Source organism: Aethalodelphis obliquidens, unplaced genomic scaffold (assembly GCF_003676395.1).
Source record: "Aethalodelphis obliquidens isolate GAN/ISIS:26980383/991018 unplaced genomic scaffold, ASM367639v1 scaffold9, whole genome shotgun sequence".
Classification (NCBI taxonomy): domain Eukaryota; kingdom Metazoa; phylum Chordata; class Mammalia; order Artiodactyla; family Delphinidae; genus Aethalodelphis; species Aethalodelphis obliquidens.
The window spans coordinates 9320359-9346105 of record NW_020837953.1 but is presented as its reverse complement, the minus strand read 5'-3'; the positions used below and the strand labels follow the sequence as shown (position 1 = coordinate 9346105).

General features: G+C 35.4%; 1 protein-coding gene across 9 annotated transcripts in view; it reads right to left on the bottom strand.

Moving 5' to 3' along the window:
* TUT4 (terminal uridylyl transferase 4) overlaps nt 1–25747 on the bottom strand; it is a 143805-nt gene that overhangs the window by 40281 nt on the left and 77777 nt on the right. For 7 of the 9 annotated variants that reach the window (XM_027108531.1, XM_027108533.1, XM_027108528.1 and 4 more), the window contains exons 5-13: nt 23370–23547; nt 21497–21585; nt 20080–20131; nt 17824–17893; nt 16089–16215; nt 8024–8143; nt 7646–7858; nt 3952–4126; nt 1566–2266 (exon numbers count right to left, since the gene is read on the bottom strand). In XM_027108531.1, the coding sequence (XP_026964332.1) occupies nt 1566–2266; nt 3952–4126; nt 7646–7858; nt 8024–8143; nt 16089–16215; nt 17824–17893; nt 20080–20131; nt 21497–21585; nt 23370–23547 (1725 nt within the window). The remainder of the gene's footprint in view (nt 1–1565; nt 2267–3951; nt 4127–7645; nt 7859–8023; nt 8144–16088; nt 16216–17823; nt 17894–20079; nt 20132–21496; nt 21586–23369; nt 23548–25747) is intronic. The other 2 variants (XM_027108535.1, XM_027108536.1) reach the window with 1 other exon arrangement.

Here is a 25747-nt window from a genome sequence, read left to right as displayed (position 1 = left end):
AGTAAAAATTCATCCCAACTACTTGAAAAACAAAACTCATACGGTTAAGGAAGAGCACTACTCTTTTCTTTATCGTAATACGCCTAGGAACTTAGCTTCTTCCTCCAGGGTTAGCCTGGACATTTACCTAGCCAAATATATACAGAAACCTCTCTTTGTGTGAATGCTGTGCTGTGGGCTAATTAACAGTACCATAGAAATTTTTATCAGCTTTTTAAAGCTTGTAAAAAATGACATATTTATCATAAAATTCTAGAAAAGTGTTACAGATAACTAGAGAGAGAAATAAAATTGGAGAAATAGTTACCTTAAGATAAGGTTCCAGGAAAAAAAAGTATTAAGAAACGTAAACTGCAGTTATATTACTAAGAGGCTTTTCTAAATATCTGCCATTTATTTCATCTTTTTTAGTAGTCCATATGCCCTAAATACTACAACCTAAACAAAATGGGACAGAGTATCCTTACAAAGGATGAAGAAACACAGCTTAGTAATTAGCTTAAAAATTCTAAAGCTTGTCAATAAACAATTATCGATAAATCAATAAAACTTGATGACTTTTCAGGGGTATTTTTTGTATTCTACTTGATTTACACATTATCTACATAATCATTTTTTAACCTAGGTGCTGATACTATTTCAATTATGTACACTACACTCGAAGCAAAGTACCTTAGCTAAAACTTTTATTAAATTATTTTCTGTTACAAAGTAGCTTATTTTCTGCTCGCTCAGGTTTTTATTTTCTATAATTTATCAAGTTAAAGTTCAGACTATCCCACTTTAAAAGTGGAAAAGTTAAGACTCCTATAACTCATAAGGGATATGCCAAAATCCAAAGAGAAGCTCAGTGGCAGACACAGGATCTGAATTCATTTTTTTTTTTGCTTCCTGATCTTAGTTTTAACTCAACTATCTTTAGTTAAGTTTATATACCAACCTTTGACCCCCACCAAAAAAACTTTAAAACAGAATACTATTAAAGTTTACAGACACTGTATTCGTCTTTGTGGAAGTAAATATAATCATATGTAAAAAAAAATCAGCAAAATTTAAAATATATGCTGCCTTTACCAAACTCACTTTCATAAGATACCTGATGAATCCTTTCATATATGAGAAAGTTAAGCAAACCAACTAGTAATAGAGTGCTGAAACATTTCAGGTTTCATATACATTCTTAAAAGGCAACTACAGGGGCTTCCCTGGTGGCGCAGTGGTTGAGAGTCCGCCTGCCGATGCAGGGGACACGGGTTCGCGCCCCGGTCTGGGAAGATCCCACATGCCGCTGAGCCTGCACATCCGGAGCCTATGCTCCGCAATGCAAGAGGCCACAACAGTGAGAGACCCACATACCGCTAAAAAAAAAAAAAAAAAAAAAAAAAAAAAGGCAACTACAGGCAAAAATACAAAAAGTAAAAGAAACATATATACCAGAATACCATTCCAAAACAATAGTCTACCATCATAGAAGCCATCTTTACATTTCTGAATCTAAAAACTATAAATACAGAGTCATACAACAACCACAAAACCTTACAGATTGTTTACAAACTATATCCTACCTTGCCAGAGGTTAAAATAAACTTATCAAACACAAAATATAATTCCTGGGTGGGGTGGTTATCATCATCATTAAGGTCAGAAGTATCTTCTGTAGCTTTGCAGTTGCAAGAGGTAGCAGATGTGTCAGTGCATACAATGTGATGTGAACTTTCTGTTTCTAAATTTGACCTGCAGTCTGTACCAGCAGATTCATCTGGTTCAGGGGATTTACAATCAATGCAATTACACTGGGTGAGCTCCTTTTTAAAACAAGTTTCTGAAGGTACTAAAACATCGTGTTTCTTAATTGATTTTGGCTCTAATTCACTGCTTTCACTGGTGGAAAGAGATGAAGATTCCTGTCCATGTTCAGCCAAATCTAGTTCATTTATCAACAAATTATCATCTTCAGTAATACATCTCTGTGATGTACATTCCGTTTCTTCATATTTATCAGGCTGACCTCTTTCTGCACTTATTTTTTCTGTGCTTTCCCCAAGTAGAATGCAACAACTGGATGCCATATTTTCAGACTTCACTGGTTTCTTATTGCTTATTTTTCCCTTCTCTTTTTTCATGGAATCCACTGTAGATTTATTTCCACCCTTCCTCTGAGGACAGGCAAAATACCGATAAGCTGCCCTGAATCTCTCCACAACATATTCATAAACAAGCTGGCTGTTTAAGCTCCGTGCAACATTCCTCTTGATTGAAAATGGATCTAGTTAAAAAAAAAAAAAAATGTCAGTAGCTAAGTATCTATTAACAAACTACATTTCCAAGCTTATACAAACAGCTACATTGTCAGCAGAGTGCATTTTCCCAAAATTTTTCTAAGGTAAGCTCCCAATGAGAGTTCCTGCAAACTGAGTAGTGGAAATAAAATAGCAACATCTTGCCTTTGTTTCTGTCATAAAATTAAAAACTAAAAGAAAAAGAGAGAAAAGAATAAAATAAGGTAATTAATGAGAGGATGGCTGAGGAGGCCAACTCAGTAATTACAAAATTTCAATGATGAAATTGCGAGAAAAAGCTATGCCAATATGCTTCCCTATATTGTCTTTGAATGAAATTTTTCAAGCTCCAAGACGTAGTAATAATTTTCATCTCTTGTCACAATATTCTTCAGTTATATATACTCCTTGCAATTTAAACAAATAAAATATAGCCTAAAACTCTCCAGGCTTCAAGTTATACTGATTTTAAGATTTAACTTCAGTAATATCAGAAAATTAATGAGAGAAAGAAGGAGAAATAATAGGAAAAGTAGAAAAAAACCTAAGAAAGTAAAACTTAAACCAAAATTTAAACTCTGATACAGTCTAAAATGGCTATGCTGAAAAGGCTTGCGTCAACTGAATCCTCATTATTAAGAGCATAGAACAGAGTTCTGAACATGTTTCCGGGTTTTTGGATTTTATAAGCCTTAAATACAAATAGACCCCAGGAAAAAAGAACAGTGCCACCCAAAAGACGATACACATTTTCTCCACTACTGAAGATCATTAAGTGAAAGGATTAACAGGCCAGGCTTCAGATTGTTAAGACTGGGGCATCTGTTACTTTTTACTGTTATCTAAATCCATAGGCTTTTAAAAGCTTTACTTAGCCTCTTTCCCTTTTCTAGAAGAAAAAGAAAAAAAAAAAAAAAGAAAAAAAGGCAGAGAGAAATTATGATGGCTGCAGGCTTCAGAGCTCATTTATTTACCATATGTAAGCGAGTACAAGATGTGAGTATGTGTTTGAGTGTATGAGAATATTTGTAAGTCCAACTCACAGTAGAGAAGCCCTGCAGAGGATGGAGGGAAGAGAAGAATGTGTAGCCTAAACAGACTAAAATGATGGACAGAAATTCCATTTCCTATCTATAAAAAGTGAGCAAAATGTTGTGGAATTTAAATTTTTTATTAAGAATTTAGAAGCAATACTATTTATTTCTGTATCTCTAAAGATCTTAATATTCTTGGGATTTGATGTGAAACCTTATTTGTCAGCATCAATTGTTCTTTTTTCCTTTAGCTTAGCCATATTTAATAAATGAGGTACTTCACAAGACTATGAAAAACTGGATTTTAAGATTATACTTTAACATAATTTTATGACACAAATATATTTAAAAATATCTTACAGTATTCATATAACTATTCTATTTTTCTGTATTTTTGAAATTTTCCACAATTAAAAAATAAAGGCATGTATACAAGCTAATTACCCTAGCCATTATAATATTTACAGATTGGAAACTTTTAAGTAAGCATTAAAAGAATTTATCCACAATATATAGTGACAACCTAGTGGCATATAGTGCTACAAAGCCAAGGGATAAAATTTATAACACTACATTAGAAATAGATGATTAGTGGCACACACAAAATTCTCCAAATGAAATATAACATATCATCTCACCTTCAATGGCTATTCGCCTTTTAGGCCAGTTTTTGTTTTCTCTTGTTAAAATATCTTGTATCCGTACACATATGACGTATTCCTCCAAAGCAAAATCCAGTGTGTAAAATTTTAGCAGCTCTAACCATAACTGTCCCAGGGACACCTGATTTGGTGTTCCCAATGTTAAAGGAGACTGGAAAAGAAAAAATACCTTTCATTTAAGCTTCACAAAACTTTAGAATTGTTTAACTTTCAATTTAAAAAGACCTTAGAGATCACCTTTTCAAAAACTGAGGCATAAAAGAATAGGTTGCCAAAAAGCAATCTGTGGCACAGCTGGCAACAGAGTGTCCCAGATTACTGACTCCTAGAATTTTGTGTTCTTTCCACTAAACCAGTGATGCTCAACCTTGGCTGCACATTAGAATCACACTGAGAGCACTAAAATTCACCAACACCTGAGCTTGACACCACTCCCATCTCCCATACCTTTCCCAAGACTGTGATTTAATGGACTGAGATTTTTAAAGCTTCCTAAGTGATTGTCCCGTGCTGTGCAGCCAAGGTTGCTAACCACTGTATAACAACTACTAGAGCTCCTCCATTGCAGCAATTACTTTTAAAATCTATATAAATGCCCAGGGCTTTCAAAAGCTAATTCCTTCATTCAACAAACATTTTAGAACCCACTGTGTCCCTGGCATTGTTCTGGGGATATAAAAAAATAATGGGAGCTCCCACTTAAACCATGTATCACTCACTCTTCTAAGTGGCACATATACAACTAATATATACAACTATTAATTCTAACAGCTATGAAGTAGATACTATAGGGCAAGGATTTGACTCAGGATCACCTGGCTACTGGGTCTGTGATGCTAATCATTATAGCATACTGTGACTCAAACAAGGTGAGGTCCATTTCACAGACTATTAGGAGAGGAAGAGACCATTTAACAATTACAATGAAGGCTACATACTAAAATGGGTCTCTGAATCGGGGGCGGGGGTCTTAACAGAAAAGGTAATACCTGAATTCTAAAGCAATTAGCTAGATGAATGCCAGCTAAAAGTGACCACTAAGGCATATAAAGGCATAAAAATCATTCACTCATTCCATTCTACAACTATTCACTGAGTGCCTACTATGTGCCCAGGCACTTGGGATATATCCGTGAAAAAAAAAACAAAGATCCAGGGCTTCCCTGGTGGCGCAGTGGTTGAGAGTCCGCCTGCCAATGCACAGCACACGGGCTTGTGCCCCGGTCCAGGAGGATCCCACATGCCGCGGGGCGGCTGGGCCCGTGAGCTATGGCCGCTGAGCCTGCGCGTCTGGAGCCTGTGCTCTGCAACGGGAGAGGCCACAACAGTGAGAGGCCCACGTACCGCAAAAAAAAAAAACCCAAAAAACAAAGATCCTTGCCTTAGTGGTTCTTACATTCTAGGGGAAGAAGACAATAAGCAACGAACTTAATAAGTAAATTACACAGTAAGTTAGAAGAAGAAAAGTGCTGTGGAAATAAGAAAAAGTTGAGTAGGTTTAGTAAAGGGGATGGGATATGGAAGCAGATTTCAGTGTTAAATATAGTCAGGATAGGACTTGTTGAGAAGGTATGATCTGAAGAAGAGGAAAAAGGGTTCTAAGAACAGGAAACAGAGCAAACACACTAAAGTAGGAGTGTAAACAGCTTTAAAAAGAAGACTAGTGTGGCAGAGAGAGGAGAAGAAAAGAGGGAAACAAAGAGCTAACCAGTAAGAACTCTGGCTTTTATTCTAAATTAAATGAGGAGCCACTGAAGTATTTCAAGTGTGGGGAGGGAGAAGGGCATGATCTGACTTAAGTTCTAGAAGAGCCATTCTGATTGTTGTGTTCAGACTATAAAGGGGACAAGGGTAAATGCAGGGAAACTTATTATGAGTCTGTGGTAGTAGTCCAGGACAGAGATGATATGGCTAGGACCAGGATGGTAACAGGGTAAGTGGTCAAATTGTGGATATATTTTGAAGTAGAGATGACAGGATTTCCTGACAGACTTGGTATGGGGTATGAAAGAGAGAAGTAAAGGATGACTCCAAGGTTTTTGACTGAGCAACTGAAAGGATGAAGTGCCATCAACTGAGATGGGAAAACTGCATGTGGAGCAAAGGGATGACCCAGAGTTCAGTTTTAGACACATTAAGATTAAGACATCTATTAGACATCTTAGTAGAAACATTAGATAGCAGGTTGGAAATACAATTATAGAGTTTAGGAGAGAGGTTTGGCCTAACATTTAAACTTGGGAGTCATCATCATATAGATGGTACTTAAAATCCATGAGATTGGATGAGATCACCAAGGGAGTGTAGATACAGAAAAAAGGCAGGGATCAAGGACTGAACCTTAGAATACTCCAACATTAAAGAGATTGGAGAGGAAAGGAAGAACCAACAAACAGGCTGAGAAGGAATAATCAGGCATGGGTGTGGTATCCTGAAAGTCAAGTTAAGAAATTTTTTAGAGAAGGAAATAATCAACTGCAAATGTTGCTGATAAGTCAAAAAAGATAAAAATTGTGAAATAACTATTGGATTTAGCCATGTGGAGGATACTGACACTGGTAAAACAAGTTTTGGCAGATTGATGGGGGTCAAAGCCTGAGTAGAGTGAGTTAAAAGGAAACAGAGAAATTGGAAATAGTGTATATAAACAATTCTTTCAAGAAGTTTTCCTGCAAAAGGGAGCAAGGAAATAGCTGGGAGGGGAAATGGTGTCAAGATTTTTCTTTAAAGTGGGAGATGTAAAAGCATGTATGATTCAGTAAAGAATGAAAAATTGGTAACCTAGGATGGAAAGAGAAGAACTGCTAGAGCAATATTCCGGAATAGACAAGAAGGGATGAGACTAAACACACAAGTTAAGATAATGACTTTAGATAGCAACACAGGAACTTTTAATAAAGGTTATGAAAGCTGGCAGCAAGGCAGAGTATGTGAGTGCAGATAGTGGGAGATGGTGGTGGGAGTGGAAAGTTCTCTTTTGATTGCTTCAGTTTTCTCAGAGAAGTAATAATAAGCAAGATCATTAGCTGAGAGTATTGATGGTTTGAGAAAAGGGTAGAAGGTAGTCTAGGAAAGTGGAAGAACTGAACATGTGCTCGGGAACTACATATACTTCAGTATAGCTAGAGCAATGATTTCTGTAATGTTCACATTTTTGTAGTAATGTCTGTCTACTTCAGAAGACTACATGCTTCTGGAGGACATAATCCATGAATATACATCTTGGGTTCTCTAGCACTCAAGGTAATGCCTGGCACATAGCTGGTCCTTAATAAATGAAGTTTGAGTGATTAAATAAGCCAGCCACCCTCTATAGGAGCACAAGGCCTTTATTTCTTCACCAGTCTGGCAACATAATCCCCATATGCTAAAGCTTTGGTCACAGCCCAACTCCTGAAGGAAATTTTTCTTATCTAAATGAAAAAGATAAAAGAATTACCCTGATATGATTCAAACAATACAAGCCTTTCAAAATGAGGTATATATTTATTAGGGAATCTTGGTACTGAAAAACTAAACCAGATCAACCCCTCACTTTACAGATGAGGAAAATGAGGCCAAGAGGCTTACTCAAGGTCAGTCAGTCAATCTACTATTAAAATAGCTTCAAATGAAGGCATCACAAATTCTACAGATAGAAAAGCCAAAAACAAAAACAAAAAAAGCTTACTTTGCCATGTTTTTCCTTCATGGCATTACTTTGGTTGTCTGTTTCTGTCTTCTTGGTATCATCTTTTGGTTGGTCTGCCTTAGCTTTGTTTTCCTCAGCAATTGAGTTTTTCTCAGTTGCACTACTTGAATTATATTCCCACTTCACAAACTTCTCTTCTACTATGCCCTTCAGCTGAAAGTCATCCATCCTTTTTGGGTCAAAGCCTTCAATCTATATAAAAAGGCATTCCAAATTGGTAGTGGAAAGTTATTAAAAGAAAAAAAATGATGGACAAACAGACAAACCAGAATTCCAGCTTTAAATGTGTGAACAGAGCACTCTGCAAGAATGAACTACGTATATACATGTGCATACATGTTACAAACTGATGCTTACCCAACTTCCAAGTAAGCAAGGAAGAAGAGGGGGTTTTCTTTGTTGTAGAAAAAACATCACCATTAAAGCAAAACAGTAAGAAGGGATTCCGCCATCAGTTTGGGAGTCAATATAGCATAACTGCAAAATGAAGGGGAAAAAAAGTACCACCATTTAACTTTCTTTCTGTTCTCCTAAAAAATAAAAGTAGCTTTTGTCTTCCTACCATAATCATTGTTAAAAGTTCAAATAATGACAAATATAAGGAATGACCTGAAATCATACCACCCTGAAATAACTATTTATATATTGGTAACCATCTTTCCATTCATTTCCTTACTGCATATGAAGATACATACATATTTTAGTTAAATGGAATCATATCACACATAGTGCTTTTACTGTGAACATCTTTTTAAAATCTTATTTTCTTATCTTGCCTCTACTTCTGCCTCAATGTTAACGATCTTCTATGTACTCTTCCATGCCTTTTTCTATACTCAAATAACCATATACAAATATACATTCCTATTTTCTATATAAATACAGGGAGGATTTTATAGTTTTTGTCATGTTTTACCAAAATAGACATCTCTCTGTATATTACTCTTCTCCCTTAACAATGCACCAAGAAAGTCCCTCTTAGTCAATTAGTATATATCTAACACATCTTTTAAAATGGTTAAATTATAGCCTATGATCTGGATGGTTATTCAATAGTTCCCTCACCCAAGGACTTCCACATTTTGTTCCCAGTTTTGCCACTTTAAACAGTCCTGTAATATTTATCCTTATACATTTTCCTAAATACTGGTGCTCATTTCTATGAGCTATATTCCCAGGAATGTGTTTGCTAGATTTTAAAATGTGATATATTTAAATTCTAATAAATATTATAAGATTGTTTTCCAAAATCAGTACAGAAATTTCTCTTTTCATCAGTAACAAGAAGGTATACACATGCTTCCCAATACTAGGTGTTACAACCTTTTCTTCTTTAAATATTTATTTTATTTACTTATTTATTTGGTTGTGCTGGGTCTTCGTTGCGGCTCGCCTGCTCCTTAGTTGTGGCTCGCCTGCTCCTTAGTTGCAGCACATGTACTCCTTAGTTGCGGCCAGAGGGCTCCTTAGTTGTGGCATGTATGTGGAATCTAGTTTCCTGACCAGGGATCAAACACAGGCACCCTGCACTGGGAGCGCGGAGTCTTAACCACTGCGCCGCCAGGGAAGTCCCTATTTTTTTTATTTTTTCTTTTTAATTAAGTAAAGTTGATTTACAAAGTTGTGTTAGTTTCAGGTGTACAGGTGTTACCACTTTAAAAAAATTGTCAACAAGATGGGTGAGATATAATATCTAATAGTTACTTCAATTTGCATTTCCTTGATGCTAAAAGGTTATACAAATTTTCATGTATTTACTTACCATTTGGATTTGCTCTTTTCTGAACTATTAAATCTTTTGCCAGTTTTTCTATTTTCATCAATACATATCGATTTGTACATGTTCTTTTTTATGTTATAAATAATAACTCTTTATATCTGACATACGCATTTGAAAAATGTTATTTTTTCCTAATCTGCTTTGGCATCATTTATAGTACTTTTTATCATATAAAATGTATTGTTTATATAAATAGTTAAATATGCTTAATATCTTCTACGTTTCCTACCATGATAAAGATGTTTCTCCAATCCACAGGTTACATATACATACTCTTAAATTTTCTTCTAAAATTGTGAATTTTCATTTGAGTGCAATTTATTTTTGCATTTAGTGTGCTAAGGGTCCAACATTATTTTCTTCAAGAAAGGTACAGTTCTGACAGAACCATTTATTAAATAAACCATTGTTTTCTCACTGAAATCTTTTATTCTTTTCATAGATTAAAATCTCATTTACCCTAGGACCTACTTATGGGCTTTCTATTCTGTTCCACAGATCTACTTGTCTATTCCTATGCAATGGTATACACTTGACTAAAGCAGTTTTATAGTGGTAAAGTACCTCCTCCTTCACTAGTTTTCTTTTTCTGAATTATTTTGGCTTCTCTCAAACATTTATTCTTCCATACTAACTTTAAGATTACGTTATAATTTTTTTCCCCAAATTCTTGGTAATTCTAATTGAAATTATTGTACATTTGAAAATTAATTTAAGGGGACTTTACATTTTAGGGATACCATCTCCCTATCCAATAACTTGGTGTATTTGCATTTTCCAAAAATTTAGGAGTGGTCATCAATTACTCTTTCCCTCACCTCTTGCATCCATTACCTCTGCAAGTCCTACTTCCAAAACTTATCCCAAATCTGTCTACTTAGCTTCATATCCATTCTAACCTAGCACAGATCATTATCCTCTCTAGCTGATCTACCACAACAGCCTGTTCACTGGGTTCCCTATTTCTACTCTTTACCCCCAGAAGACCTTTTCCAAGCATAAATCACGTCAAGTCATATACTGCTTTTAAAACTTATCCAATGAAATTAAAATACAAGTTCCTTACCACTGGAAGTGCCTGTCTAACCTCATCCTCTACAACGTTCACTCTCACTCGCTTCATTCCAGTCACTCTTGCCTTTTTCTGCTCCTTAAGAGCTCATTCTCACCTTACAGGCTTTTTACTAGCTATCCCTTGGATTCTATTCCCTGAGACGATCAAGTGGCTGGTAACGCTGGTCAGAGTTTATATATCACATCCTCAAAGAGACTTCCCTGCCCATCCAGTGAAATGTCACTCTCTTATCACATCACCTCATTTTAATGGCACTAAATTCTACCAGATATTGTGTTATTTATATATTTTTTTACTGTCTGATTCTTCCAAAAGTATGTAAGCTTCATGATAGCAGGACTCAGTACATCTTGTTAGATGTTTCCAACACCTAAGAACAGTATTTAGAACACAGGAAGCATTTAACAAATGTTTGCTCAATAAATAAATTTGTTCAGATTTTGTTTTCACCATTCAATAACACAATTTTCTTCCTGTACCCTTATTAAATTTATGTTAGTATTTTATAATTTGTGTCACTGTCATGAAGATAATATTTTTCCCTGCTTCTATTCTATAAGATTATTTTTATGACAGAGAAAAGCTACTGATTTTTGTATGTTTATACTGTATTTAGTCATCACAAATTCTAGCAGTTTTTAACTAGGGTTTTCTAGGTATACAATCATATCATTAGCAAAGAGAACATCTTATTGTTTTTCTAATTTTTTTAAAAATTTCTAATGTTTTTTCTAATTTTCTAATTTACATTCATTACTTCGTTTTCTTTCCTTGCTGCATTTTTTAAATCTCCAAAACAATGTATAACATAATTGATGAACATCTCTGTAATATTCCTTATTTTAACACATATGGCTTGAGTAATTCACTTTTTTTTTTTTTTTGCGGTACGCAGGCCTCTCACTGTCATGGCCTCTCCCGTTGCGGAGCACAGGTTCCGGAAGCGCAGGCTTAGCGGCCATGGCTCACGGGCCCAGCCGCTCCACGGCATGTGGGATCTTCCCAGACCGGGGCACGAACTCGCGCCCCCTGCATCAGCAGGCGGACTCTCAACCACTGCGCCACCAGGGAATCCCACTTGCGTATATATATATATATATGTTGTGTTTTTTATTTAATTTTACTTTTGGCTGCATTGGGTCTTCGTTGCTGCACATGGGCTTTCTCTAGTTGCAGCAAGCAGGGGCTACTCTTCGTTGCGGTGCGCAGGCTTCTCATTGCAGTGACTTCTCTTGTTGAGGAGCACGGGCTCCAGGCGCACAGGCTTCAGTAGCTGTGGTGCGTGGGCTTAGTTGCTCCACAGCATGTGGGATCTTCCCAGACCAGGGATCGAACCCGTGTCCCCTGCATTAGCAGGCGGATTCTTAACCACTGTACCACGAGGGAAGTCCCCACTTTCTTATATTTTATTTAGACTTTTGCATTTATTTGAGTAAGATCAGCCTGTAATTGGACTGTTATTATTTTCCTTACATAATAAAGACATAGCATAATCACTAAAGCCTTAGTAAATTTAAGAATATAATTTGAAATAAAAAAGGATTAAAAAACACTGATAAAAAGAGCTTAGGACTTCCCTGGTGGCGCAGTGGTTAAGAATCCGCCTGCCAATGCAGGGGACAGGGGTTCGATCCCTGGTCTGGGAAGATCCCACATGCCATGGAGCAACTAAGCCCACGCGCCACAACTACTGAAGCCTGCGCACCTAGAGCCTGCGCTCCGCAGCAAGACAAGCCACCACAGTGAGAAGCCCATGCACCGCAACGAAAATAGTAGCCCCCACTCGCCACAACTAGAGAAAGCCCACACGCAGCAACGAAGACCCAAAACGGCCAAAAATAAATACATTTATTTAAATAAATAAATAAATTTGAAAGAGAGCTCAAAATATTCCACTAGAATAAATTCTCATTTATCCAGGGTATTAGGACAAAGGGTATGCTGCCTAATGAATAAGTCAAGTTAACCAGAAACTTCTTTGCAACTAAAAGGAGCTGCTCATGTAAGCTGTTAACACTATCAGACATCTCACAGAGGAAAAACACTGAGGTAGTTTAACAGAGAGCTCTTAAAACAGAGATCTCATAGCCAAGACATGGAAATAACCTAAACGTCTATAGACAGATAAATGGATAAAGGAAATGTGCTATATACACACAATGAAACATTATTTAGCCTTAAAAAAGAAGGAAATTCTGCCATTTGCGACAATACAGATAGACCTAGAGGACATTATTTATGCTAAGTGAAATAAGACAGGCACAGAAAGACAAATGTTATATCTCACTTATATGTGGAATCTAAAATAGTCAAACTAATTAGAAGCGAAGAGATTGGTGGCTACCGGAGGCTGGGGTAGAGGGAAATGGGAAGATTGTTGGTCAAGGGGTATAAAATTTCAGTTACACAAGATGAATAAGTTATGGTGATCTAATGTACAGCGTGGTGACTATAGTTAACCATACTGTACCATATACTTGAAATTTGTTAAGTTAGATCTCAAGTGTTTTCTCACTACACACACAAAAACCGTAACTAAAATGGTAACTGTGTGAGGTAACAGATATGTTAATTAGCTTGACTGGTGATTATTTCACAATGTATACATATATCAAATCACCAAGTTGTATACCTTAAATATATACAGTAAAAAATAAAAATAAAGTAAAACCCCCAGGAATCTCTTTTAGATGTCAGATATTGCTAAAATTAATTCTTATGTTAACTACAAAAAGTGGCTCTGAGTCAGGAAACGTGACTATATTGGACTGATAAGGCTAAGAGTTTTGCTGCCCAGAGTATTAATAGGCTTTCCCAGAAAACAATTTCTTATTAGTAGAATGCTAAGAATATAGCTACTTAAGAATGGAGACAGCCAGAGAACAATCAACAGCAATCTCATGATATCAATTACAAGAATAAATTATATTCATATACTACAATTTTTCTGAACCCTCAAATCATGGAAAATCTGTGCTTTACTAAATAACATACAATGTGGATTAAAACTTCAAGATAAATAAAGCTGTTGGAAAAAAATATTTGAGAGGAATTATTTGAGAGAAATCATTTCTAGGTTTCTTACAATAAACTCAGAAAATGAAAATCACTGGGAAAAGCTCTTTGCAACTAACACAGCTGCCAAAAATGAGACACATCGCTCTGTTGGAAACAGAAAGGAACCACTCTGCAACCAGCTTTGTAACACGTTTTTTAGTGTCCTTCACTGATTGGTATGTTTAGAATCAATATAAATTTGAGTAACCTTTTCAAAGAGACCACTTTAGGAAACAAAGTTTATAGGCCACTTTTTTTTTCCCAAATGAAAATAAGCTGAATACCATTTATAGTCTTCTAACACAGTCTAATTACTTAAAAGAACAAAAGAAGTGTGTGAGAAAACTAAGACTATTTATGACCACTAAAAAAGTTATGGCATAATTAAATAGCACCATCCCAGAGGCAGCTATTTATTCCTTCATTCCTTATGAAGCCACTAACCTTCCTGGAGTTGATAAACTTAGTTTCCTGAGTAATGGCTAGTCCTTGTCTACCAGTCTCATCCCATACTCTGAGCAACTTTAGTTACTAGGGTTGTCACACCAGTCCTATCCCTGCTGACTTATCGTTGTTTAAATAATCTCACTTGCCAATTGAACAAAAAAGATTTGTGTAGCATTTTAGAATTCAAAGTATATTCTCATTCATTATCTCATATCACTTTTGAAATAATCTCTCCAGATAGAAAAATTGAAGCTCAGATGGATGAAGTGCCTTGCTCAAATTGATATAAATATCTAGTATAAAAATTAGAGTTGGAATTGGTTTATTCCATTTCACAGCACTAAATTTCTGTAGTATGCCAGGCATTATGCTAGGCACAGCATATAATGAGATAAATAAGAGGAGGTTCACCCTCCCTCAGACTGGTTCACTGCTCCCAGTCACTTCCAAGGATTAACAATCTTTCTGAAGAACTGGGCCATGTATTCAACAAATATTTATTAAATGCCTACTCTGCACTGGCACAGTAACATAAGAAGCACGAGGACCAGCCGTGAATAAATAAAACAGACTAAACTTCCTATCCTTGCAGTTTATAATTTCATGGAAGAAAACAGATCACAAACAAATATATGAATATGTATGGAAGGTGGCAGTAAGTGCTATGAACAAAATAAAGCAGGGTAAAGGCAAGAGAGAGTGATGGAGGCAATGCTATTTTATACAGGGTGGTCCAGGAGACTCTGGTAAGATGAAATTTGAGCAGAAACTTGAAAAAAAGTAAAAGAGTGAACCATTCTGGATATGTGGGGTAAGAACATTTTAGATGAAGGGAATAGCAAACACAAAGGTGTTAGGTATGAAGACACCCCAACTTAGGCTTTCTGACTGTTCCATACTTTTCAAGCTGTTCCTTACTCAGACAGCTGGTTCTGTCCCAACTATGGGGAGAATCAAAAGGCGAGACAAAATATTTCTAAAAGAATCCTCTGGCTGTTTTTGTTCTCAAGTTATCACTCCACCACTACCCCACTAACTCATCTTCTTTGTATAAGACAGAGAATTTACTCATCATTAGTCTAACAAGTAATGAATACTGCACTGATGAATACTATATACAAAAACTAAAATCTCTCTCTCTCTAGTCATTTGGACTGATATTTACCACTCCTCGCCACCTCCAAGGGGTAACCTGGAGCACAGGGGGAACCACAGCCTTTAATAATATGTGAATTCTAATTTAGGAAACTTAGATAACAAATTCTTAGCAGTTGGCCATTCAGAAATTGCTGCAGGGGGGATTTCCCTGGTGGCGCAGTGGTTAAGAATCCGCCTGCCAATGCAGGGGACAGGGGTTCAAGCCCTGGTCCGGGAAGATCCCACATGCCACGGAACAACTAAGCCCGTGCACCACAACTACTGAGCCTGAGCTCTATAGCCCGTGAGCCACAACTACTGAACCCATGCGCCTAGAGCCTGTGCTCCGCAACAAGAGAAGCCACCGCAATGAGAAGCCCGCTCACCACAATGAAGAGTAGCCCCCGCTCGCCGCAACTAAAGAAGGCCCGTGCACAGCAACAAAAGACCCAATGCGGCCAAAAATAAATAAATAAATTCATTAAAAAAAAGAAAGAAAGAAATTGCTGCAGGTTACCAATAATTTAGAGGAAAGAGAATAATGTTCTAAGACAGAGACTGGGAAAAAAATATGCTAACAAAAGAATCTTAACTTGCATAACAATATCTTACAACCTTACAACCTTAACTTACAATTACAATTAAGAGTGAAAACTTGAGTCTCAAATACTAAGATGTGAAAGAGAATATTTCTACACTGAATAAAAGAGAATAAAGTACAATAATTAAACATTCTAAAGTATATTAATAAACTCTACATGCCTATGAAACTATTTTCACGTCCATTATCAGAACCTGCCACACCACTTTCTGTCCACAAATAACTATTTTGTCCCCATATTATTATGATTTATGTTACATGTTAGTGCAAGAAAAAGCCTCAGTTATCTTAAATGTTAGGTACTTTTTTCCTCTGTTCCACTTACCTTAGCCCAATAGCGAAAGGCTAACACCAAGGGAGTAAAGACAGGTTCCATTTTGCCAAGAGCAGCAAGTAAGTCAGTAGTGAGGCATGCCATATCATTTCCTGCACTCACTCTACAAAGTAAACCACTGTGAATGAGAAAGAAACAAATTTTCACTGTACTAATACCTTAAAAACCAGAATACTTCAAATCCTGTGGCTATCCTTTCCAGTCACCACAATTAACACCTAAGAATTCATAATAAAAACAAATGTTTTAACAAACTTAGAGCTAACAGAAAACTATATATCATTTCCATCACTAGAGTTCCATACAAATTAAAGATGTTTTAACTATCCATTTATACTTCAGAAATAAATTTTAACCTCACTTAGTATTTAATATTTAAGTTCATGAAAAATTAATTTCAAAAGCAGCATTAAGATGCACCAAAATTTGATTTATGTGAGGGGAAAGACATTGATATCATCAATGTCAAATAGTACAACATACCTTCCTAGTCCATTCTTTTTACCTTGCACATGATAAAAACAAAAAATGAAATACTGGGGCTTCCCTGGTGGCACAGTGGTTGAGAGTCCACCTGCCGATGCAGGGGACAAGGGTTCGTGCCCCAGTCCGGGAGGATCCCGCATGCCGCAGAGCGGCTGGGCTCGTGGGCCATGGCTGCTGAGCCTGCACATCCGGAGCCTGTGCTCCGCAACGGGAGAGGCCGCAACAGTGAGAGGCCCGCGTACCACAAAAAAAAAAAAAAAAATGAAATACTGAATTGACTAGCTATACTTCTTGACTCTAATTTTTCCTATCCAAGCTTTCATGACTTTATTGATATGCTATTTTCAGATTAGAGATCAGAAAGAATTTATCTATTAATCCACAAGTAATGCTTATATGTAAGTGAATATAGGAGCTACATTAAACGGAGTGACAGAATTGTAGAAGAAACATTTTTGTGGCAGGGAAAAGAATGTGACTGAGGTTGCCGCAGAGGCAATTTGACACAATGTAGTAGGAAAAACACTAGAAGTCAGAATACCTCTATTCCAATTCTGATTTTCCCCTGAATAATTTGAATTTGGACAAATCACTTAATCACTCCAGGTCTCAATTTTCTAATTTAGACAATAAGGAAGTTGAACTAGATCTCCAAAGATTCTTCTAGCTTTGAATAAAAAAACAGAGTAATCTTAAAATGTAAGAAATAATAATTAATAATCAATAAAAGAATATATTATTTCCATATTGTTTCCATCTCTCCCACACTGGTTTCAAATACAATTATTTCAGTTTCCTTTGTCAAAGGCATGTTGCTCTCTCAGTCCTATAAATATCTGAATAGAAAGCGAAGATCAATCTTCAATGACTCCTTGAATTTCAGTGAACTAAAAACTAGATTCTAATAGACAGACCCTTGAGAAGACAGTCTATTTCTTATTTATGTTTGAAATAAGCAAAGCAGTACCTAACATATAGTAAATGCTCAATACTGTTGGGTGAATAAACAAATGAAAAGTTTTGCATTAGAATGTTTTATTTTTAACTCTCTAATAACTCCATTTCTTGTTCACATGCTTTTAGCAGGCTTGCTAATTTTAATAAATAGAAACTAGCTTAGTCAAATTAATCCAAGAAGAAATCTAAAACAAAACTCTTCTCTCTTACAGATATCCACTGCATACTTGGTTGTTGTTAATTTTTTTTAAAAAAACTTTATTTTCTCTTCATTGTTACCGACCTTTTCCGATCTTTGCACACCACAACAGGAACTTTAGCGTGAAAATCAGATTCCACATCTACATATAATACTAATAAAGAAAAAAAATAAAACATGTAAGCTAATGTCAACATCTCTCAAATGTCTGCTCTATGGTAAACATTAAGTAATCGTTTCCTTCTAAAAATCACTCTCACTGCTTCTGTGGGACAATCCACTCTTCTCGTTTTAAGCATCAACCCAACAGAATCTCTTACCTCTCTTGGTGTCATTTGCTGTATTATCACAAACCACAGACAGTCAGAGTCCCAAATACTGTCCGAACATTATAATTACCTTAAGAAGAAAGGTTTTAACATCCCTAAAAGTTTGAATATTTCCAAGTAAATATACAATCTAGTCAAAGTTGTTAAACCTTCATAGATATAGCAAACAGAGGACACCACTTACTTCCGAAGGCTATTTCCACAGGAGTCACAAAAGGAGAACCTACAATGCTTTGACAATATAGTTCTTTTAAATTATCCATGGCAGTAAAAGGCTAACTCTACTGGCCCTATTTCCTGTTAATATACGAAGAGTCTGCCAAAGCTCTTAAGGAAGGACTAACAGGTGAAGTACACTTCCACTCTGAAGTCTTTCTCTACATCTCCAAGGTAGGCCCCATGCCATAAAATACCTAATCTAAACAAAAATAGATGGATTAACATTATCTCATTTGAAGTTCAGAAAAAATCTCTTAGTAGTACCTGTTGGAATTATTAATCTATTCAAAACAAATGTGCTGAAAAGCTTCATGTCAGGAATTACATTATGCATGATGGATATGACAATGAATAGATACAAAGAGCTCAATTAGGGATTTGGAAAACAAATATATAAACAAATAAATCCTGCAGATAACAGGACAGAGGTCTTTAAAGAGTACAGAGGGCATAAAGGAGGGAATAATCAATTTTACATTCAGACTGAATTTTAGAAACCTATGTTATATGACTTAAGATGATCTATTCATGTATTTTAGTGGAAAACATATTTAAAATATTTTTGCTACGTTGATAGTGTCTAGTGAGTCTAAAGAGGTAAAAGCGCTTATCTATATTATGCTTTAGAGTTTTTGTGCAATGAGAGTCAACTATTTATTACAGAAGAAAACTTCCTTTACAGGTTAAACTGGACCAAAATCATCCCTTAAATATTAATATCCCAGGAAAATGGCCAAAAAGCTGATAAATAACAGAGAGCTGATAGGGCAGACAGAGAGAAGAAAAGAACTTTAGAACTGACACTAGAGCCAATGAGAGGGTATGGCTAAAATCAATAAACTATCTCTTCTAAGCCAAAATGGAAATATTTTTGACAGGTAATTATGATTCATAAAATATAAGATGACAATAGTAATAATAATAACAATCACAGCAGCAGAAATTTAATAAGAAGGTACTGTAAACCAGGTACTTTTCTAAGCTATGGCTTAACCCATTTCATCCTCATAAACAACCCTCTCATCAAACAGATACTACATTATTGCCATTTTATAGATGAGAAAACTGAAGCATTAACACTTAAGTAATTTGTCAAAGGACACACAACCAGTAAGTGGTACAACTAACTAAAATTTGCATCTGGAAAGTCTGGCTCCAGATTCTGAGCTCCTAAGCATTTACTTTATATAACAAGAAAAGCAGTAAATAAAACCAAGAAAATAATATTCCAGACTCTACTACATGACCTGGGACCTGCTTTGAGAAAGCTGTAATTTTTAAAATTTTTATTTAAAAAGTATTGTTACCTATATGAATGTCCTTTTTACATAAAAATCAATCCAGACAGATGAGCCACATATGAAAGAGTTAGTAGGTATAATCTGGTTGATGTACTATAAATGATTAACATTGTTTTAAGTGGGGAAAAAACATATTTATTCAATGCATACACACATTTTTTCCCCAAGTCTCTCCCTAAATCTTCCTTCATCAACAATCTCCTAATGATTACAGGTTTTCTGTCTCATTTTACACAAGAAGCATTCATAATACTCAAAGGCAACATTTTGAAATTACCCAAAAGGCAATCGTTTTTAATATATCAATTTTAAATATGATACTTTTGATCTGACATGTAAATGTTCTAGTACACCTATTAAATACATATGCAATACAATGACGCAAATATGCTAGTAGTTTTACTTTAACTTGGTTAGGCATACATAAACAACACAATGCATATATCTTTAAAGAACTTTCTTTAGAAAAACAACTTTAAAAAGAAACTCACCACTTTTTTTTAAAATCCCAAGCACTTGTATCAGAAGATCTGGATGATTCATCTAAAAGAAGTTTCAAATTAATAAATACACTAACTTCAAAGTTCAAGTTTCAGAACTTTAGAGAATACAAGTAAAATCATGCTCTGTATTTTAAAATAATGAAAACAGAATAGTGTTCTACTTTTATGTTTAGAAATCTTGTTCATGGATGAAGTAAAATCTAATAAATCATATAGTGCTATTATTCCAGCAACACTACTAGAATTAGTGAGTTCTTAGAGTGAGAAAAGATTCTTCAATTTCATATCAAAACAAATGAAAAAAGAAATCAGTTTACCAAATGATTTCTAAAGAGAAGTTGTTGAGATAAGAAATTTAAGGGATATTGACAACTGGCAGCATGGCCAAAAGGCTTAGATTAAAGTACTACTTTAAATAACAAGCATGTCAAATATTTAGCTTAAATGTGTACTTTGCTGCTATTTAAAAAGCATTTAATAATCATACCTTACTTGTAAGTTAACGACTATATCAGACTAGAAATTAAAACATCAAATTTTCACCCAAATCAAACCTCCTTGAGCATAAACTTATTATTCAAAAAGTTAAAAACACATCAAATATCAACTGATTATTTTAAATGTTTGATATGTCAGGAAATAAGCAATGTTAGCAATGCTAAACAATATTGGTATTTTGCTAATGGTCCTAGCCACTACTTATTAAAAGTACCTATAATGTGGGGCTTCCCTGGTGGCGCAGTGGTTGAGGGTCCGCCTGCCGATGCAGGGGACACGGGTTCGTGCCCCGGTCCGGGAAGATCCCACATGCCGCGAAGCGGCTAGGCCCGTGAGCCATGGCCCCTGAGCCTGCGCGTCCGGAGCCTGTGCTCCGCAACAGGAGAGGCCATGACAGTGAGAGGCCCGCGTAATGCCAAAAAAAAAAAAAAACAGTACCTATAATGTACCAGGCACTATACAAAACATACTTGGTATATATATCACCTTATTTAATATTGAAGTTATTATTCCTATTTTGGAAATTAGAAACTGAGGCTCAAGAAGGTCAAGTAACTTGCTCATTGCAGCCAAGATTTGAACATCTACAGATGTATGATTTCAAAATTCTTTCCTCTTTCTATACTGCTTACCATAAGCAATAACTGTTCAACACGTTCAAATACAAGCATTTTCCTTTTTTTGACCACCTTCCTCTTCTTTTTTTTTTTTCTCCCTTATTTTCTTTAATTCCACCTATGCCTGACACCTAAAAAGTACTTTCCAAAAGCACTGTTAAATCATGATGGTAACATTCTACAAGCCAGAGTTTTATATTCTCCTATATCTTCTCTAAAAAGATAACCAATAAACAATACCAAGTACTAATTAAGAACCATACAGAAAAGGGTCTTGTCTAATTACTTACCTTGGGAGGAAATTTTATATCTATATTAACATCACTACTTTTCAGAGCAAACTTAGTCAGAGACGAGCCATACAACCTAAGTGAACACTCTGGAAATGAAGGAAAAATATCATAGCATGAAACAGCATGCAAATATGAGAACTTTAAAAAACAGTGATAGGAAAACTGCATATATTTCAATTCTGTGTCTTCCAATTCTAATACAGCAATTATAGAAGAATAATATCCTTTTCTAACTGATCTACAAAATAGTAAAAATGTTTCTCAGTTATAGGGTTCAGGAAGAGAGAAATAACTCATTCAAGTTCAGTGTTTAAACAAAATTTTAGTAGTAATTCATTTAGGAATAACTAGAAGTATGTTTCACATTTAATATGTAACAGTAAAGAATGTACTAACCTAGCTATAGCTACTGTCACAAACTACGTATTTTTTTAGATATTTATATTTACTTAAGAAATAGCTCTTTAAATGAGGAAGGGATCACAGACATTCAGCCAATGCTCTTTAAAAACACAAAGTGAAGCCAAGTCAATTGATACTGCAGACCTAAAACCAAAAAAAACTCTGGCTTTCAAGAGTTCACAGAACAAAATAAATAGGAATAATAACATGCTACCTACATCTTTTGCAAACTATCAAATATGTTATTTCAAAAATCATAATACAGGGCTTCCCTGGTGGCACAGTGGCTGGGAGTCCGCCTGCTGATGCAGGGGACGCGGGTTCGTGCCCCGGTCCGGGAAGATCCCACATGCCGCGGAGTGGCTGGGCCCGTGAGCCATGGCCGCTGAGCCTGTGCGTCCGGAGCCTGTGCTCCGCAACGGGAGAAGCCACGACAGTGAGAGGCCCACGTACCGCAAAAAACAAAAACAAAAACAAAAATCATAATACGGTAAATTTTTAAATGATCTCAGCAGAGGGCAAGTTGAAAAATAACATAATTGGGACTGATCATGGGATGTTTAGTATGTTAGGAAGTGTTAAGTTTGTACTCAGTTGAATTTATAAAAGTCAACTTTTCAAGTTCACAAAATGTCTGAAAGTCATCCAAGTCATTAAAATCATAAATATTTCACTTCTATTCTTATAATAATAAGTAAATTATTCCTATGTATAATTTAAATTAGTATCAATGTGTTTTAGATAGAAAACTACATTATAGAAATAATAAAGAAAAATTAAAATTTCAAATTCTTTCTTATAAATCTCACAATGGCTTGATATAAAATTATAATTTATCAACTGTCTAAAATCCCTTTGGTGGTAAGAAACAAGTCTTACTTAATATCCATTTACTTAAATTCAGTATTAATGCAAAAAAATGATGAGGGCTAAGCAAATAATCTATACATAAATGTCTACCATAAACCTGACCCAACTCCCCCTTGTGCCAAAAACGTAAGCTTTCTGTAAAGAAAGATCAAGAGTCAAAAAAAGAAATAAAAGTATAAATTTTACCTCTAACTTCCTTAAAGTAAATTAATTTTCCCCACTATCAAGCAATAGGAATTTTATTCAGTAACTAGTTCAACTGTATATACTGAAATAAATATGACTAAAATGTCCATTCAGAAGTCAATGATACTGAAAATTTAATATAAAATATAATATTCAAGCACTAAGCAATTAATCTTGCATCTGACATTTTAAAAATCTTTTTTTCTTATTACAAAATTTATGCTGTGCCGTAATTCTCCATTTTCCTTTTCTGAAATATCTCCCCCCCAAAAGTCATTTACAAATAATTAATCTACTGTTAAGATGGAGAAAAAAAGAGAAAGAAAAACATTAAGAATTTACCCTAAGTTCAAGAGGAAGCAAGAGGAAGAGTTGTGTCATTTTAAAAATTAAGTATAAAATGAAGCTGTACCTGGTAAAAATGCTGTTATAACCTTTGACATTTCCTCCACAATTTCCTGACGAACTCTGAGGTCATCATCTGTTATTCCTTGTTCTTTTGATAATTCAATAACTGCAACACTTAAAGCAGCCAAGTGGGCAAGGGAAGGAGGTGGCAGAGAACGAAGCTCACTTTCTTCCTGTTTTTCCTATTAGTGTGACGTTTAACAACAACAATATAAAAAAAGATTTCTATTTTAATGTCCTCGTATTTAGGAGAGAAGGACATAATCAACATACATGCACCTTCTATTGCCAGATTTAAGAAACCTAGGATACGGAACTGAACAAAAGAGACAGAGATCCCTGCCTTTGTGAAGCAGGATTGAAAGAATGAGAGGTGCTGTGGGGGAGGTTGCTATTAAACATTTAAAAAATAAAACCTGTTTTACTTTACTGTGTGCATAAATTCTGAAATGCTACATCAAAGCCAAGATTCCATAAGTAACAACATTTAGCTGATCATTTTGCTGCAGCCAAGAGACGTTGTCTTAGTTATAGCAGAAGGTCTTGAATGTCTCTGATTGGCATGTACAGTACCAGATTAAATGGTCACAGGAAAACATCCTAAACAATATCGCCATGTATTTGATACACTGCCTCCCATTTAAAACTGATTTCGCTGTTATTTTATACAAAACTAGGCAAAATGTTAAAAAAAAAAACAAAACCTCTATTCTGCTAAAAGTTTGAAAGCCAATTTAAAGCAAGGAGCTGAAGAGGGACTATATTATATATGCACAATGATTTTTAAAATTAATTGATTACTCTGATTTTAAAAACTACATGCTAACTGCAAAAGCTACATGAATTATAAGAAAAGAAGAAAATCACCCACCAGCTCACATCCTACTATTCCATACATTTTTCAACATAACAGACTATACCATTTCTTTAATATTATAACAAAAACATTTTCTATTATCACATTTCAGTCAAAAAACAATCTCTTATTTTTTTTGAGATATGGAGCTCCCAAAAGAATAATCAAAAGTAGTTTATTTTTCCCGCTCCCCCACTCAATATAGTAAAACAAAGACTTTGGTCTATTCCTAATTCTATTCTTTGTTACCATATTCAGTCTTAATGTAAATCAAGTTTACCTATGGTACAGAATAATCAAACACAGGAAGTAAGACAACCTTGTTTTTATAAGTTTCTGAAATCATTTCTGCAACCTTAACTATAAACTACATCTTAGATGAGCATCTAAGTTTTCAGGACTACTTTCTTTTTAGGATTTACCCAAGGTATTAACAGCAATATACTTAATGAAAAAATGATACAAAATTAACATGCAACAAAATTATCTTTATTTCTAGATTGAAAATAAGAGGATAAAAGACAGTGAACACTCTTCTATCTATGCTATCCCGCATACTGCAATAAGAGCCTGCACGCTGCGACTAAAGATCCCGCATGCTGCAACAATCCTGCTTGCCACAACTAAGACCCGGCGCAGCCAAATAAATAAAAATAAATTTTTTTTTTGAAAAATAAGCCTATTCTACCTCCTTTAGGATACTGTTCCATCAAACATTCTCATTTATATCCTCATATCATTGATCATCCTGTCAACCTGATATCTTCATATATCCTCTGTCATAAATATGATCAATTAAATCCCTACGCTTCTGTAACTTACATTCTAATTAGAGAAAATAGACAACAGATAAATAAATATATATTATGATGTCAGGTAGTGTTATTAAGAAAAATAAAACAGGGTAAGAGGCTACAGACTGTTGGAAAGACGGTATTATTTTAGAATAGAGTAGACAGACAAAGCCGCTAAAACAGGTGAAGAGACCTGAAAGTGAAGAAGAGAGACATTTAAATTTCTGGAGGAAGAGCATTCAAGACACAGAAAACAGTAAATGTGAAAACTCAGAGGCAAAAAAGTACCTAATCTTATTTAAAGAGAGCAATATTTCTGAGGCTGAGTAACAAAGTGGTGACTGTGAAACATGATGAAACTGAAAAGTTAACTAGAAGCCAAATATTGTATAACCTCATGAAACTTGATAAGGGCTGAGAATTTTATTTTAAGTTGCGAAGGTACTGATGGGCTATAAATAGGAAGGAACATCATATACTTTATTTATTTATTTTTATTTTTGTGGTACGTGGGCCTCTCACTGTTGTGGCCTCTCCCATTGTGGAGCACAGGCTCTGGACACGCAGGCTCAGCGGCCATGGCTCACGGGCCCAGCCGCTCCGCGGCATGTGGGATCTTCCCGGACCAGGGGACGAACCCATGTCCCCTGCATCAGAAGGAGGACTCTCAACCACTGCGCCACCAGGGAAGCCCTATCATATATTTTAAAAGAACAATTCTGGCTACTGAAT